Source organism: Echinops telfairi, unplaced genomic scaffold, assembly GCF_000313985.2.
Source record: "Echinops telfairi isolate 266 unplaced genomic scaffold, ASM31398v2 ScPeMD7_7400;HRSCAF=8409, whole genome shotgun sequence".
Lineage (NCBI taxonomy): Eukaryota > Metazoa > Chordata > Mammalia > Afrosoricida > Tenrecidae > Echinops > Echinops telfairi.
This window is the reverse complement of record NW_022111300.1, coordinates 12,631,868-12,649,896: the sequence shown is the minus strand read 5'-3', so window position 1 is coordinate 12,649,896 and position 18,029 is coordinate 12,631,868. Positions and strand designations below refer to the sequence as shown.

General features: G+C 47.2%; 1 protein-coding gene across 3 annotated transcripts in view; it reads left to right on the top strand.

Moving 5' to 3' along the window:
* The window catches only part of KCTD1 (potassium channel tetramerization domain containing 1), a 252,253-nt gene that overhangs the window by 167,213 nt on the left and 67,011 nt on the right, over window positions 1-18,029 (top strand). For all 3 annotated transcript variants that reach the window (XM_030887285.2, XM_045296230.1, XM_045296231.1), the window contains exon 2: window positions 11,622-11,800. In XM_030887285.2, the coding sequence (XP_030743145.1) occupies window positions 11,622-11,800 (179 nt within the window). The remainder of the gene's footprint in view (window positions 1-11,621; window positions 11,801-18,029) is intronic.

Here is an 18,029-nt window from a genome sequence, read left to right as displayed (position 1 = left end):
AATAACATGCACAAAAACAAGACAGAGCAAAACCAAGCAACAAAATAAAAGAAAACAACAACAAGCCAATGACCAAAAAAACCCCAAAACATAACAAGAATGAAGAGCTTGTAGTTAGTTCAGGGACTGTTTGTTGGCCTTTAGGAGTGTTTTCCAGTCGAGTCTGTTGGGGCACTAAGCCCTGGCCCCAAAGTCCATTTTCAGTATTCCCTGGGGACTTTGCTGCTCTGTTCCCCTTGCTGTTACTGTTCCACGCCCTTAGTGTTTTGCCTTGGTGTGGTGGGATCAGATTGGGCAGAATTCCCACACTGTGTCTCCAGTGTTGTCCCCTGTAGGGCTATGGGTCAGTGAGAGATGCCGTGTCTCATAGTGGGGCCAACCACATGGTCTTCTATTTGGATTGGCTGCTCTGAGTGGGAATATTGACCTCAAGGCTTGGTGGGCCAGGATGTGCTCCACTCTCTCTTCCTCCCCCTTCATTTGCTCCCGTGTGCTCTGATCAGACATGCCCCTCTCCCAGAGCTGCAGATTCATTGCATAGGAGCAGGTGTCCCTGTAGTTGGGATTGGGGCCAGCCCCTCAGACCTCTCCACTGGTTTCCTACTCCACGCCGGCAGGTTACATTGCCCTTGATCAAGCTCTATCAGGCCTTCTTACACCTTCCTGGCCATCAATTTTGGATCACTTATTGTTCCCTTGTCCCTGGGTTTGTTAACACCTACTTCCTAACCCCACCCTCCGCCTCCCCCTCACCCATGTCCCCCAGAACCATCAGTCCAGTTTTCTCCTCCAGATTGTTTATCCCACCTATTTCATCTAGATAGACCTGTAGAGATAATAATATGCACAAAAAAACAAGACAGAGCAAAACAAAGCAACAAAAGAAAACAACAAAAACAATGACAAAAAAGTAGTCAATCACAAAGGGACCAATATTGTATGCAACCACTATTATAAAATGACGGTGGTCTACAAGTAGATGCGTGGCTAGACAATGCAGGGTGAACAGGTGTAGGGAGCATGGGTGTATATACCCACAAATATATATAGATTTGGCATAGGATGTTTATATATATATATATATATATATATATATGCATATATATGCATATATGTATATATTTACCTTTGCTGCAAATAGAGAGCCATGAATGTGGTGGACTATATAGGTGGCAGAGTTATGAGCAGCTCGCTGAGGTACAGTTACACTGGCCAACACACATTTTGGTGCCTCCAATGTTAGCCTTGTTTCTGGGTCTATTTGACCTGCTGCTTCAAAACCTGGCTCCAGCTTGCCCCTATTAGCTCTAGTTTTTGAGATACAGAACATATGCCGTATACCACTCCGTATCTGCTCACTCATTAAAAAACCAGGATATTTTAATGTAGTGTTGGCTAGCCTGAGATAGAGGAAGTGCATGCTGGCTCTATTTAAAGTAGTGTGTGTTGTACTAAATATTTAGGTCAAGTTATACTTCGATGCTGTCCTTTCAGCCAAAGCTGAACAGTACACATTACATGAACTTGGAATTTCCCCCAAGGATCACTTCTTCATTAGGAACTGAATAGCAGGCAGTTCCAATATGTTATCTTAGAAAGGGGTCAGAAATAAGGTTTACTGTACAATAAACAAGGAGCCTCAATGACATAGTGGGTTATATGTTTGACCACTAACCACAAGGTCAGCGGTTTGTGCCCATCTGCTGCTCTGGAAGAGCAAGATGGGTCTTTCTGCTCCGATAAAGATTTACAGCCTCAGAAACTCAAGTTCTACTTTATCCTATAGGGTTGCTATAAGTCATAATAAACTGACTGGTAGTAAGTTTGGTACAACAGAGATTCAAATGTTCTGAAATCCAAAATGGGTCTGTCAGAGTTCAAATTCCTTCATTGAAATTAAAATGCTCTAGTCTTGTTATAAGATGGCACAACTTCACCTGTCCACAGAAACTCTTAAAGTAAACTATAAAAATTTCCCAGAAAGAAGCTTGGAGTCGGCCTTACCTCTGAAACATTTAACCTGAATTAACCATTGACTCCTATTTGCTAAAATCGGTTCTGAAATGTTTACTGCATAATTTGAAGAAGAAAAATTTAGCGATTAAAAATATTTAAGAAAAGTGCAATGAAGTTGTACATTTTCAACACTCTTGACCTCACATCTTCAATAAATGTGCCTTTTCAATTTTTCAATTTAAAAAAATATTCCACTCTTTTCAAGCTATGTGCTTTTCAATATCCAACTGGTAATCTCTGTATACATTGTGCAGCCTCCCATACCAAAAGAAAAACCAGCTGCTAGCTAATAGATTCTAACCCCTAGTGATCTTATAGGACAGAGAAGAATTGCCCCTTTGGATTTCCAAACGTTTAAATCTTTTCAAGGGTGCAGAGTGACTGGTGGGTTCGAACCACTGACCTTGTGATTGGGCTCAGTGCAGAACCAGCTAGCCACCACAGGTTATTTATATATGGCTTCCCTTGGAAGCCCCTTAATACCTAGCGCCGTTAATTATTGGTCTTTCCCGGTCTGGGACGAAGAACAGGGATGAAGATCGAAAGACACGTGGAACCAATAAGGCCTGCAGCCATCATTCCCCACCACACTGAGGCCAGAACTAAATGGTGCCCACTTGCCACTACCAGCAGCTGTGAAAGGGATCACATTAGAAGGTTCTGGATAGAGTGGAACTAAACTCAAAATCACTAGAGACTAGGCTTACTGGTTGGATAGAGACTGATGGAACCCCCATGACTGGCCCTTAGTCACACTTCAGGTGTGGAACTGAACCCGCCCCACCCCATAGATCAATTTTCAGCTAATCCATAGATCTGTCTGGGGTGCTACTACACTTGGGAGGTACACACACCTTAAAATAAGCAACCATTTGATCATCGGGCAGCACTTCCCCAATGGCAGAGTTCAGAAGGGCTAGAAATGGAGGTGGGATGGAAACACAGGGAAGAAGTGGGGACGCGCAGTTCTGCTGAGGGGATCTCAGTGAAAAGTTAAAGAACAAAACGAAGTTCATGCATCTCACTAAAAAAGCCCTGGTTGCCCCGCGGGTCTACTGACTGAAAGGTTGGTGGTTCAAACCCACTTGCCAGTCTCCTGTGGACAGATGAGGAGGTCTGCTCTCGTAGAGATGTGCGCTCTCAGGAACTCTATAGTGCGGATCTGTGTTCTGTCGGGTCGCCGTCAGCCCCTGGGGGGCAGTGGGTACCCTCACTGGATCCGAGCAGCTTCCTCTGGGGTTGATGAGCAGCTCACACTTCATTGTTGTGCCTGCGGAAGGCCCCCCCTCCCTACACTCTACAAGGTATGTAGATGTGGCGCCTTTTAGAGATGAGGAAAGTGGAATCAGATCAATTTTGTAATATCTCCAAGACTGGATGAAGGTTGAGGCTGAGCTCAAATCAGTCGTGTGATCCCCAAACCAGTGCTCTTTCTCCTTAACCCCTTCAGAAGTCAAGGACTTCTGACATAGGAGTTTTCCAGCTAACTGAAGTTTTGAAAATGGGTTGAACTAGGAACCTTGCTTTTCTTTCACTCGGGGCTAGTTTTGGACACTTTGGCCATGCTGTGCTGTGCTAGCTAACTGCCATCGAGTCGATTCTGACTCATAACACCCTGTAGGACAGGGGAGAACTGCCCCTGTGGTTTTCCAAGACTAGCAGTCTCTACAGGAGTAGAAAGCTTTGCCATTCTCCCGTGAAGGGGCGGGTGGCTTCGAACTGCTGATGTTGCAATTAGTAGCCCAACTCATTACCACCACTCCACCCAGGTTAATGTTTTCTTATGGATTGGTGAATGGAGTATAAGTAGGCTCCATGAATTTGAAGGGGTCTCCTGTGAGTAAAAAGGAGCCCTGGTGGTTATAGTGGGTTAAACATTGGGCTAGTAACCCAAAGGTTGGAGGTTCAAGCCTATCAGCCCCTCTACGGGAGAAAGATGGCTGACTGCTTCCATAAACCCTGTGGAGCCATTCTGCTCTGGCCTCAAGGGTGGCTATGAGTCTGGACGATGCTACGGCAGAGGCGTGGGTCCATGAGTAGAGTGGATGGAAAGTATGGCTTCAGATTTGGGTACGCAAAAGGCAAAATAATTCACTTCTGTCTTCCAGAAGGTTATGATTGACAGAAACTGCCTTCCAAATAAATTATGTATACAGTGCCTCTTGATGTTGGAGCTGCTGGGTGGTTGTTGTTTTTTTTTAACTCCTGTGAACTCCTAAATGATTCTTTTCCTCTCCAGATTGTCTGTTATGTGGTTAAATTCAATAGCAATCTCAGAGATTGGCCTATGAGAGGTACCGATAAAGATTGGCATGAAGAAGCCAATAGGGCCTCTTTCAAAATAGGCTGACAGTATTGTCAAGAGTCCTGTTATGAGATTCAATAATTATGGTCCGTAAGGTGGCATATTGCCATGTAAAAGAATGGCTGATATGTCAATAGGGTGTGCCATTCCTGACATATAATATTCCCAAGGCAGCCACAGAAGTTTCCACCCGGGAAGCAGGGTTCGTGCCTAAGATATTTTGCTACTCGTGTGCTGTAGAGAGTGGTCAGATGGGCAGACAATGTGTGAATCACCCTCTTTCTCAAGGCATTCTATGTCATTGAAGTGTGTGTGTGTAAAATGCCAAAGACACCTGCTGATTCAAAGCGATGACCCCGTGTGGGTTTCCGAGTCTGTGACTGTTTATGAGGAGTAAAAGTATCAGGGGTTCATGAGGGAGGGAGGGGGAAGGAGGGGAAGAGAATGAGGAACTGATACCAAGGGCTCAAGTAGAAAGAAAATGCTTTGAAAATAATGATGGCAACTTATGTACAATTGTGCTTGAGACAATGGATGGTTGGATGGATTGTGATAAGAGTTGTCTGAGCCACTAATAAAATGATTTAAAAAAAAAAAGCCCAGTCTTTCTCCCTTGGATCCTTGGAGCGGCTGGTGGTTTTGAATTGCCAACCATGTGAATCACAGCCCAGTGCGCAAACACTCCACCGACAGAGCTCCTAAAAGGGGTTTCAAACAGCTTATGGAGAAATTCCATTGCTTTTTCAGTCCATATCCCCCCAGAAGCTTTTTGAAACCCACCCTCATCTAGTTCTTTAAAGCCAGGTTGAAATTTGCAGAAAAGTTGTGCTCGGTGCTCAGCTCCTTCACCACTCTGGAGTGCTCGTAAAGGGTTTCCAATAACACAGGTAAGAGTTTGACTATTGACCTGCCGTCTGCAGGTATCGCCAAGAAGCCTGCTCTTCCCCCAGTGAGAGAGAGAGGTAATAGCCCAGCTTTGTAGAGAAACGTGATGCAAGGCGGTCGCAGACATTCTTAACAAATAAAGTCATTAAAACTTTCCATTTAAACTTCAACCCATTTGTTCAAGGCCATGTCCCCGGGGCTCCTGTGTGAACAGCATGCAGCTAGATTAGATTTAGGAGGTAAATTTTTCATTAGCTCCCTCTGAAAGATGCCTGAAGTCAAATCCCTTGAAGGATCCTCCTACCAAAAAATCATTGCTGCGCGGCTGGAAGGGGAGACGGGTGATTAAGCCACCAGGAAGCGGCAAGTGAAGGCAGCCGGGAAAGGGCCGTTTTGGAGATCAACTGAGCAGCTGCTTGAGAGAGAGGGAAGGTGGAGTTTGAAATAACATTTCAGAGGGCTGCTTCACGTCAGAGCCTTTGTCAGATTGGTGAAATCCAGGAACGGAAATGACAAACATCTTTCTAGCTGCCGCCGCTGCTTTTATTATAAGAAGTATTTTACAGAACTTGTGTACTCGAACAGGAAATTTTTCTGAAGGGAAACTTTAAAAAAAAAAAAAATTCTTTCAGACTATTTTTATGATGGTCTTTTTGTCAACAGGATTTTCCACAAAGCGACTAACTGTCACATAGATAGCGGAGTATGTGGATGTACACTGGTGGCCCACGCAGTTCAAGACTTCGGGCTTTTCGAACGTGCCAGAAGGCTCCTCCCATAAGCCGGGGCTTTACCTGTCCTTAGCTCCTGTGCTGGGAGCACTTTGGCGTAGTGGTTATGGGTTGAGCTGCGAACCGCTTGGTCAGCAGTTCAAAGCCACCAGCCGCTCCGAGGGAAAGGTTTGGGGCCCCCATCAAGAGTTGCAGCCTCGGCACATCTCAGTCTCTGGCCTCGGCCCTAGCGGAATCGGCTCCATGGCGGGGAGCTTGTTTCGGTTTGGTTTTGAGCTTCCCGTGAATGGAACCACCTAGGGTGTGCTTGTTTGTTTGTTTGTTTGTTTGTTTTCCCTGTGTGGTGCCGCTGGGTGTGCTGACTAGACAGGCAGCAAGAGCGCTCCCGTTTCAACAGCCTGCACCTGTGACCTCATGGTCCACCGCCACAGCTGGCGCCTTCCACGTGGTGCTGTGTCTGAGGGGTGTGTGTGTGTGTGTGTGTGAGAGAGAGAGAGAGACCTCCCTGTATGACAGCTCTTTGCTTTTCGGAGTCACGCCGAGAGGGAGGGCACGTGTTACAGGGTCATGCACCATTGTTACTCCATTCGAAACCACCCCTGACTCCCACTGATGAATTAGAATGCCTCGTGGTTGGGGTGTAGTCATGTTGGTAAAAATTAAAGCAGTTTACCATGCTGTCCGGTGCAGCTCTCTTAGTTAAAATGAAACTAAAACCCAGTTCTCGGCTGCGCGGGTCACGTTGCAGATGCTCAGAAAGCCACCTCAGGCTCGTGGCTACCAGGTTGAATGTGCCGATAAAAACCATTTCCAGTGTTGCCGAAAGTGCGGCTGGACGCCTGGCTTAGGAAACTAGCTGTGAACTTGTTACCTCTCCTCCTCCCCAGATAACGGAGTTCTGGTGGGCTTTATTTCTTTTTCTTCAAATTATTTAATTCTGTGGTGCTCAGACTACCAGCTTAAGGAAGCAAATTAGGCTCAGTGACATTAGTTAAATCTTCCATGGTGGGTCCACCTTCTCGTTAATCCTATTCTGGGTTTTGATTTCAGTTACTCTTCCCGCCCGCTTACTGTCTCATCTGGCCTTTAGAGCAGCCGTGGCTTTGGGTCACACACAGGTGTTGTCTCAGCAGACTACTGGACTCACGGGTCTGACCATGGAGTTTGTGTGCCTCTCTGTTTGGGTTCAGGGTTTAAAGAGTCTCTCAGAACAATTGTCCGGGAAGTCTGGACTCAGTCAGAATTTGAGCTCTGTTCTGCATTGTACCCACACTCCATCGGGTCCATGAGCACCCTGTGTGTTTTTTATCACTGTTGTGGTAGGATTTTTTTTTTTGTTGGAAGGCACCCCGATGAAACTCAGATAAGCATTTGACTGAGAACTTGTCTACGGCCACCCACCTATCACAGAGACAGGTGTAAACACTTCGTTTGGCGTAAACCCGCATGTGTGTGGACTAGAGCCCTAGAGACAATACTTTTGAACGTACCTCGGTCACGTGCATAGGTAAGATACTGCTGTCTGCGCACAGACGAGACGTGTGCAGGGAATCTCACAGAGAGCGTCCTGGCCAGCTCTACTCCGAGGTGTGCCACGGTGCCTGGCCGTGTCTGCAGCAGGGGTGGTCACACAGCCGAGTCCTTTACACCTGCTGGTTAAATGGCCTGGTTTTCATTTCCTCAAAAGTCATTCAGAAAGGCATCTAGGTAAGCTGAGCTATGACGTGGGTGAATACTTGAAGAGAGGAAGGAAGGCTGTGGGGACTGGGGTTGAAGCACAAGGACCAGGAGATGCAAAGCCCTGCTGCCCCGCGAGCCTCAGCCAGCCCAGTGACCTCCCAAAGAGGTGTCCCTGCGAACAGGATGGGTGCTCTGCCCGGAGGGGTGTGGGCTGCAGGGCTCAAAAGCCCCAACCCCAAACCAGCTTCCAGGACAGAAACCCGCTTGCTCAAGTAACAGGAATCCCCAATCGCAGGTTCCGAGACAGTGAACCCGGTGTCTCAGCAGGGTCAGTGAGGACCCACGTTCCTGCCAGCTCTCAGGCCAGCCCTCTGGACGTGGGCATGCGCTTCATCCTTCAGCCGGTGGCTAGAAGGCTGCTTCAGGGCCCGCATTCCACTCCTGAGCTCCATGTCCAGAGAAATTAGAGAGTGTGTCCTTCTGTCACGAGCAAGCGGGGAAGGGTGGTTAACTACGTAATACCTCTCGAACAGTGGTTCTCAACCTGTGGGTCGTAACCCATTTGGGGGGGGGGGGGGGTGTCCAACTACCCTTTCACAGAGGTCACCCAATTCATAACAGTAGCAAAATTACAGTTATGAAAATAATTTTATGGTTGTGGGGGGGGGTCACCTCAACACGAGGAACTGTATGAAAGGGTCCCAGCATTATGAAGGTTGAGAACCACTGCCCTAGAATAAACCTCTGGAATAGCTGGCATAGGTTGTAAGGGTCCTGGTTAATGTCCATTATAAGTGTCACAACTTCTAAGCCCTTAGGCATCCCCCAGCCTCTTAAAACTTCCTTTAGCCTGCACTGATAAATACAGAAAACATGGGGTAAATTGCTTTATTATCAATGAGCTATTCTCATCATGCCTTAGAAATGCTCCTAGCCAACAGGAATCACGCAAGACAAGGAGCGTTTCTGGGATGGGTGCGGGGCCAAGAAGGAGAAGTCAGAGCGCTCACCAAAGACTAGTCCCAGTGTCCCAATCTTTGCAGCAGGCTCAAGCCTCGGCCCTCCGGAAATGCCCTCCTTGGCCCTAAGATTTAACCCCCCTCATTCCCCCTGGGGAGCTGAAGAAACCCTGGTTGAATTTGAAATTTAGCAGTATCCAGGCATTGTAATTTACCATGTAAATGGTATGTACTCCCCGGAAATCTGGAATCTTCAGCCGATCAGCTCTCTCGCTCGCTCGCTCTCTCTCTCTCTCTCTCTCTCTCTCTCCTATATAGACCTCACAGTGTGCCGAATGAGGTCACAGTCTAACGACAGCATTAACCCTGCAAATCTGTTCATTTTTGCCCGAGCACCCTCAGGCAGGATATAGAATGTGTCCAATTGAAAAACTATTACAGACTGCAGTGCTGTAATGGGCTGAAGGGTAGCAGGGAGAGGGTGTTTGTGTGTGTGTGTGTGTGTGTGTGTGTGTGTGTGTCCCAGAAATCATTATCTAACAGGAATTCAGGTAATATATATCACTTAAAAAGAGAGGTTATTTTAGGGCGGGGATGAGAAGAATGTGTTTTCTGTCACCCAGATTTCAGAAAGTTCAATGTTTCTAAACCATAACAATTTTAGATTTCCTACCAACTACAGTCTTTGCATTTCAGCCTTTTTTCCTTACCCAGTATCTCTTTAACACCTTCCCTTTGGGTTACAAACCTCCTTTTGGGGTGTTCTTGCATCGATTTTGCATTGTCAAATTTATACAGAAGGGTCTGAAGAAGAATGAGTGCAGAGAGCCCCGTGAACTCGCCACCCGATGCCAGCGGTGAGCCGTGAACACTGCGGTCCTGCGTGTGGGAAGCACCACACAGATGTTAGAACATTCTGTGCAAAGGCCCAGTCCCAACCCGACTCGGGGATGCTGAGTCCAGAAAGCCTGTGTGTGTGCACCATCATGCCTGGACATGTGCTTAATGCTAAGTAGTCTAAGAGTTGTGCCCCCAGGTAATTCCTAAAGCTGTTCCAGATCATAAAATCTAGGATGTTTTGCAAATTCATATTTTATCATGCTGGGTTTTGTGCACAAAAGCTCGACGATGCTGCCCCCCTCACCCCCCCACACACACTTTGTAATCTCCCTCAAAGGCAGTTTTCCAAGTCGCTTTGTTGTGCCTTATTGCTGGCTTCACCACACATTGTTTGCACGTCTGAAAGCAATCTCAGTCTAAATTATCAAGTAGAGACTATACTTGCATCTCTGTCTCCCAGCACTCAGCCATAAGTGCTATTTTCACTTATTTCTGCAATTGTAGCCTCTAAATAATGTGACCCCTTCATTGAGTGGCGGAGACTTGGCTTGTCTGTGGTCTGGGCACTAATTTGCAAGCAATTGACTAGATCGTGTTTGAACTATTTATACTGTATCCATGGAAAGGATATCATACTTTATTTTCTGAAGAATCCCCTTTCTGAAATGGGTTCTGGCCGCCACAGTGGAGTCCCCCTCTGCTCTGCTGCCTTACACTGCACCTCCATTCCGTGGCCGCGCACCTTGGCATCTGCCTGCCACCGTACCCCAGGGGAACTGGGTTTCTCCAAGAAGTTGCATGCGCAGAATAGCTTGCTGGTGGTTCCAAAGCATATACTAGCTGCTCGAGAGACTCCAAGTTCAAGGTTCTACAGGAAGACAACCAGGGAATAAGTAGACCAAGTCTGGGCAGATCATTTTAAAAGTCTGTGGACTGATAAGCTTGTCTGTAACCAATGGCATCCAGTCGAGTCTGACTCACAACAAGCCTCTAGGACAGGGTTCTCAACCTTCCTCATGCCGCGACCCTTTAATACAGTTCCTCATGTTGTGCTGACCCCCAACCATAAAACTGTTTTTGTTGCTACTTCATCACTGTCATTTTGCTACTGTTATGAAAGGGTCGTTGGACCCCCAGGTTGAGAACCGCTGCTCTAAGATAAGGTAGAACTAACTGCCCTTGTGACTTTCTGAGACAGCAGTTCTTTATGGGTGCAGAGCAGCTGGTAGTTTCAAACTGCTGACCTTGTGGTTGTCGGCTCCACACATAATCCACTACACCACCAGGGTTGCTCTGCAAAGTCACTTTAAGTATGGGAGGTGTGCCTCGTGTCCCTGATTGAAGGAACAAAGAATTTAGTAGAATGGGAAGCAAACGTGTGCAGCGCACAAGTGTCTTAAGCAAACCAACCTGACTGCCAGGGAGTCGACACTGAGTCACGGGCACCCTGCAGGACAGGGCAGCACTGCTCTGTGAGTTTGCCATGCTGCAACTCATCTTTCTCCTGTGTTATGGCTCCAGGGCTCCTTAAGGTCTTATTTATTCCATGTACAAGGTGGTGAAAGAAGCCCCAGTGGTGTAGTGGTTTATGTATTGGGCTGCTAACCACAAGTTGAGCAGTTCAAATCCACCACTTGCTCCAAGGGAGAACAGTGAGGCTTCCTGTTCCTATAAAGATTTACAGCTTCCGGGACCCTGGGGAGCTGTTCTTCCCTGCCCTATAGGGTCGCTATGCGTTGGAATCAACTTGATGGCAGTGGGAAGTTTTCCAAGAGAAGGATAAATCAAACATAGTTAGATATGTATTGCTTCAAATGTTGATCGTCTTTTCATTCAGAATGATTAGTATTTCTCCACATTGCCATTTGCCAATTGTTAAGGGCGAGAGCTCATTAGTATAATGAGCCCTTATAGTTTTCAGGATGATCTGAAATGAACATGAGTTTAACCCCTTGATTCTGAGCATGTCAAGTTTTCCCTTCGTGGTAAACTCTCTTTTTCTAAAATTCACTGTGCAGCCATTGCAAAAGCGTGCTCCCCTCCTTAATTTTATTACCAAATGAGGATTATTCACTACATTAATTGCATCGAATGTGGAATATAGCCCCTTCCTGTGGATCTTAATGTGTTCTTTAGACTGTACATGTCTCCTCTCTCCCACCCCCAAAGCAGAAAACATGTCTAAACTTGCTTCTCTCTCTGTAGGACAGTCGGCCCAATATGTCAAGACCTCTGATCACTAGATCCCCTGCATCTCCACTGAACAACCAAGGCATTCCTACGCCAGCCCAGCTCACAAAGTCCAATGCGCCGGTCCACATCGACGTGGGCGGCCACATGTACACCAGCAGCCTGGCTACCCTCACCAAATACCCCGAATCAAGGTAATCTGAAAACCACCATCCCCCAGCCGTGCATGCGTGTGATGAGCTTCCTTTGACAGGCGTTGGGGTTGGGACCGAGAGGCGCGGCATGGGGCTGCTGCACTGCAGAGGCTCTACTTGGATGCAACTGTCATTCTCTGTGAGTCAGGATCTGACCCCCAGCTCAATCAAGTGTGTGTAAAAATACCACGCCGGGTGGAGCTAGCTCTGTGATCTTTCCACACCACAGAGCTCTCTTTCTGTGTCTCATGTTTTTGTTTCTACCCAAAAAGGGGTGAATCCTCTCCCCTCTCCAGCAGCCCCTTTCTTCTGCCCTCATCCCTGAAAAGTGTGTCTTAGAGATGTGGATCATTTTATAGGCTATCAGTTGACCCACTGACTTGTGAACGGGGCAGGGAGCAGTTAGACTCTCATCGGCAGGCAGTATATTTAGAACAACATGCAAAAGTCCAGGAAACCAAGAGAGACCTGTTAACAAAAAAAGATTGGGCAGTGGGAGGAGGCATGGAGGGGTGGGAGGGTGAGTCTGGAAATTAAGAAGCAGCTCAAGCCCGATTAATAGCATATGAAGAGGAAGGGTCGTTGTACATGAACTTTATGAGGAGGGAGGAGGGTTTACAAAGAGACACTATAAATGTATGCCGGTGCGATATCCCCTCCCACCCCCCTTCCCGCCCATTTCCAAAGGCGGTCCAAAGAAATAATTTACTTTGCACCCTGGGACAACCCTCTTGGCTGGGCCCCAAGATTTGGGGGCTAGAATGGCATTTCTCTGTGCCAGCTGGGCTGCTGGGCGGGGAGGAGGCGTGAGCCCCTGTGGGCTGACTCCTCTGCTGGATTCTGCTCTTTGGGAAGTGAAGAGGCACTGCTTAGGCCGCAGAAAAGCAGTCGTTGTGGTTTTTAACCGTCTCACAGAGTGACAGATCGCAACTAACAGCCGGTACTGCCGACATAGAGGTCACAGTCACCTTGATCACCGCAGGAAGGCTGTTCCGTTTTTTCTTTTCTTCACGTGTTTTTATTCTACTTATTTACAGTTGACGAAACGATGGGAAGGTTGGGAAGAAAGATGAGATATTCTGCCTCTCGATTCCCAGGTTTAATTTGGGAAATGAAATCAAAATGAAATGGCTCTTTGAAAGAGTGTTTCTAATCAATCATGTATCTATAATGAAATCATCCTACCAGCCAGTTATAAGTATGACTGTGTTCTCACCTTCCCTGAGCACATTGTAAGAGATGCTGTAAAGTCATGTGATAGTGACAACGAGGTGAATAAATGGTGCTCTGAAAAACAACAAGAAAACGCCTGTTTCCATCCCTTCCGGCCCTCTGCGAAAACCAGCATTCACGGCAGAAAATCACTGCTGCCTCTTCAGACGGTCCCGTAATGCAAGAGGACAAGTCACAGAACGTGCATGAGAGTCAGAAAGCGTTTGCTCACATGCAGCAGGGTTCCCCTGGCTGGTGGCCTGTGGCTTCAGTTTGCTTGTTTGTTTGAAATAATAGGGGTGGTGGTGGTGGTGGTGTGTGTATGCCGTGTAAACGTGTACGGGACAAGACACTTGCCGGTACAGCCGGTTTTGCCTGTGTTCCGCATCGACACTGACGGCGTTCTTGGGGTTGTGCAGCCCTTATCCCATCCTTTTCTGGTCGGCTCTCCACCCTTAGCACAGACTCAGTTCTCCTGTCTCCAGTCAAGGAGAAGTCAAGCCTTACCTTCCTTGTGTGTGGCATTAGCAAGCGGTTTTCTTTTGGTCTCATTGCAACTGGTGGATGGGTGTCTCCCCCCTGAGGAATGGCCCACGGGAGTTTTTGCCCTGTGGAACTCTTTGGTGTCCCCTGACCTGTGGATAATGGTAGCAGGTGGCAGACGGGAGGCTGTACTTATCCTGTTGAAAATAATCTGCCCCTCCCATCATTCTGGTGCTGCGGCGCTGGAGGAGGTAAAGACCTCAAATTGCATCTCGTTTGGAGCGTCCTCTTTGGTCCCCGTCCGGGGCTGTTTCATGTGTCTACTTGTTGCTTGCTGTCCGCACCCTGCGATGGCCCTCAGATTACGTGGGTTTCAGTACTACCGATCGATACCGGCCCTGTCATAAGGAGCCGTCCTGGTGATGCTTTTCGGGTAAACGCTGTACTGCTCACTGCCAGGTCAGTGGTTCAAACCTACCAGCTGCTCAGCGTCTGCTCCTCTGAGGATTTTCAGCTCCGGAAACTCTCTCTGTAGGGTTGCCAGGCCTTAGAATGGTCAGCACGGCAGTGAGTTTGGTTGGCTGGCTGGTTGGGGGCTTTTTATGGTTTGCTTTTCTTGGCACACTCAGAAGTAGCCACATGCATCTATCGAGCACTTGAAATGTGGCCGGTCTCCAAATTGAAACATGTCCTTTAAGTGTAAAATTAACACTGGGTTTTAAAGACCTAGAGCGAGAGAGGGGAAAAAAAGGTAAACTATCTCAATAATGTTTTATGCTGTTGATGTCATGTTGGAGTGATAATATAGTAGATGGAATAAAATATATTAAAATTCATTTCACCTGTTTCTTTTTACTTTTGAAATATGGCACCTAGAAAATTTTAAATCAGGCCTGGATTTCATTTTGCATTTTTTTCAGATGGCCCTGAATGATACACAGATGTTTAAAAATCAATTTAATTAAGCCCACCCCTCCCCCAATGATGTGATACCGTGTATACCAGGCGTCCTCAAACTACCGCCCGCGGGCCACATGCAACCTGCCGAGGACATTTATCCGGCCCACCGGGTGTTTTGCCCCGTTTGTTTTTTTACTTCAAAATAAGATATGTGCAGTGTGCATAGGAACTTGTTCATTTTTTTTTTAAACTATAGTCCGGCCCTCCAACAGATCTGAGGGTTAGTGAGCTGGACCCCTGTTTAAAAAGTTTGAGGACCCCTGGTGTATACCATAAATTGAATTTATCTTTCACCAACTGAAGTAGAGCTGTTCATTTTCCTTTCCCCAACGTTTCCCTTTGATTCCTTGTCAGCAAGGGGCCAGAGTATCATGGAAACCAAAACGCAACCAAATCCCCTGCTGGGGAGTGGATTGCCCCTCAGAGAGACCCCAGAGGACGGAGTAGAACTACTTACTCCCTCCGGGTTCCTGAGACTGCAAATCTTTACAGGAGCAGACCACCTCCACTTTCTCCTGCAGCGCTGCTGGGGCATTTGAGCTCTTGACGTACAACACAGTCTGCCACCAGGATTCCTAGAGTATCGTGGAAGCAACATTAAAATAACCTTTCAGTTCATTCGTCCTGAGTTTAAATGCTGCCCCTGTGTTATTGTTTGGCCCTGACTAAGTCCAATTCCTGAGCATCTCTTCTCTCCTATGAAATAGGAATGGGTATAGAACCTCACAAGGTCGTCAGGATGGTTACATGTGATTATGGGAAGCGGGCCCCATAGGATTGCCTTCTATTCACCTTCTGCCAAACTCAGCCATGTTTTCTTTTCAAACTGCCTTTGAAATCCCAAGTATATCCCATTCCTTCCTATTCTAGACCAGGGGTCAGCAAACTTTTTGAGATGGCTGAGCCAATCCTGTCCCTCACAATTTAAAAATTACTCCAGAGCCATAAATAGGTTTTTACAAACTAATGAAATCACCATTAGTTGAATAATAGTTTTAGTTTCATTTTCAACTGTACTTCAGAGCCACATTTATGTGCTTTCACAACTGAGTTTTCCTTCCTCTGTCCCAGAGCCCTAGTGGGTAATGGTTACGAGTTGGACTGCAATCTGCATGGTGAGCAGTTTGAAACCAGCTCCCAGGGAGAAAGACTGGGCTCTCGACTTCCATTAGCAGTCGCCGTCTCGGAAGCCCATAGGGGGCGAGGAGTCAGTACTGACTCGATGGCAGTGAGTTTGCCTTTTGGTTTAGTCCTAGACCATGCCAACAGCCTTACTTTGGGGGTCTTGCCTGGATTTCTATAGTCTCAAGAGACTGGTCTCCTGATGTGGTGGCCTCTTCTTTTATGTTAAATTCCCCACCCAGGTGGCCTTGACTACCCACACCACAGACCTGCTCTGGAGTTCCAAGATCATTTGGATCTTGAGACAATTGTAAGCATATGGCAAGACTCTGGGATTTCTGTCTCTGTTGCGCACAGCTGAAGTGGTGCCACTCCTCAGATGGCACGGGTCTAGCTGTTGAATTGACCACGGAGTGGCGCTTTCCTCCTCAGCCTTCTTGTGCCCTGTTTAAGTAATTGAGGGCTCACCTCAAAGCAATCCTCGCTTTCATGGGACTCATGCACAAATCTTTTTTTTTTTTAATCGTTTTATTAGGGGCTCTTGTCACGATCCATATGTACATCAATTGTGTAAGGCACATTTGTACATTCATTGCCCTCATCATTCTCAAAACATTTGCTCTCCACCTACGCCCCTGGCATCAGCTCCTCATTTTTCCCCTCTCTCCCCAGTGCCCCCTCCCTCATGAACCCTTGATAATTTATAAATTATTATTTTGTCATATCTTGCCCTGTCTGATGTCTCCCTTCACCCACTTTTCTGTTGTCTGTCCCTCAGGGAGGAGGTACCATGTAGATCCTTGTAATCGATTCCCCCTTTCCAACCCACCCTCCCTCCACCCTCCCAGTATCGCTACTCACACCACTGGTCCTGAAGGGATCATCCAGTTCCTATCTGTACCAGTGTACATCCTCTGGTCTAGCCAGATTTGTAAAGTAGAATTGGGATCATGATAGTGGGAGAGAAGGAAGCATTTAAGAACTAGAGGAAAGTTGTATGTTTCATCATTGCTACATTGCACCGACTGGCTCGTCTCCTCCCCGAGACCCTTCTGTAAGGGGATGTCCAGTGGTCTACAAATGGGCTTTGGGTCTCCACTCCGCACTCCCTGCCTCATTCACTATGATAATGATTTTTTGTTCTGATGATGCCTGATACCTGATCTCTTCAACACCTCGTGATCACACAGGCTGGTGTCATGCACAAACCTTAATTAGTCATGGATACCAAGAAGAAATTAGGCAGGTTTCTCTCACCAGTGGAAGGCGCTGCTTGTCATTTTTGAGGACATCTCATCACATTCATTTGGGGTAAACTAGGAAATGGTGTTGCTGATGGTCACAGAATCGCAAATAGCTCCAATCCTTGGAATCCCTGGGTGGCACAAACATAGAACCGCTGGATTGTCAGTCGAAAGGTCGTCGGTTCTGGTCCACTCAGAGACACATCAGTGGGCAGGCCTGGCAGTCTGCTTCTGAAAGGACACAGCCTTGCACACCCCGTGGAGCAGTTTACACCCTGTGCACACCTTGGGTCGCCACGAGTTGGGACTGAGTTGTTGGCCACTGAGAGCAACGACCACACTGTGTGTGTAACAAGTGGCCTTAAAAGCCCGCAGGCTCTTGCTGTAAGTTCAAAGGGCCTGCAAAGAGCCTGCACTCCAGTTTTAAATTCTGTCTCTCCAAAGGAAAGACCAGCTAACCAGGTTAGAGCATCGTCCTGGAAGGTGGTCTCATGGGCTCCGTGACTGAACATTCAAAGCACCTGGGAGACATTGTTAAAAGCCCATGCTGAGTAGCGCTGTCAGGAGGGTAGGGAGAAGGTAGGGGGAGGAGGGGAGGAAGGGGAACCGATCGCAATGATTAACGTATACCCCGGGGGTGGGGGGTGGTGGGGGGGTGGTACACGAACAACAGAAATGTGAGCAAAGGGAGACAGCAGTTGGTGTAAGCTATGAAGGCAGTAATAATTTAAAATTTATCAAGGAAGTCATGGGTGGGGAGGAGGGCAGGAAAATAGAAGAGCTGATAGCAAGGGCTCAAATAGAAAGTAAATGTTTAGAAAATGATGGTGGCAACATATGTGCAAATATGTTTGATACAATTGATATATGGATTGTTATAAGAGCTGTAAGATCCCCCAATAAAGTGATTTTTAAGAAATTAAAAAAAAAGTTTTTAAGACATGGCTGGGCCCCGCCCTACACCAATCAATTCCAAGGCGCTGGGCTTCTATAAGAGCTCCTGGTTTGCACCATCCAGATGGGACCGTCCCCCAGCCGTGTGGCATCTCCAAGTAAACCTAGGCATCCGCTTTGCTGCAGTGGCTATTTTGTGCTTTATCGTAACACCCATTTCACCAAATGAAAATATCTTGTGATCTTCCTTCTGTATTGCCCCCCTCATCAGGGGCTCGTGTGTGTGTGTGTGTGTGTGTGTGTGTGTGTGTGTG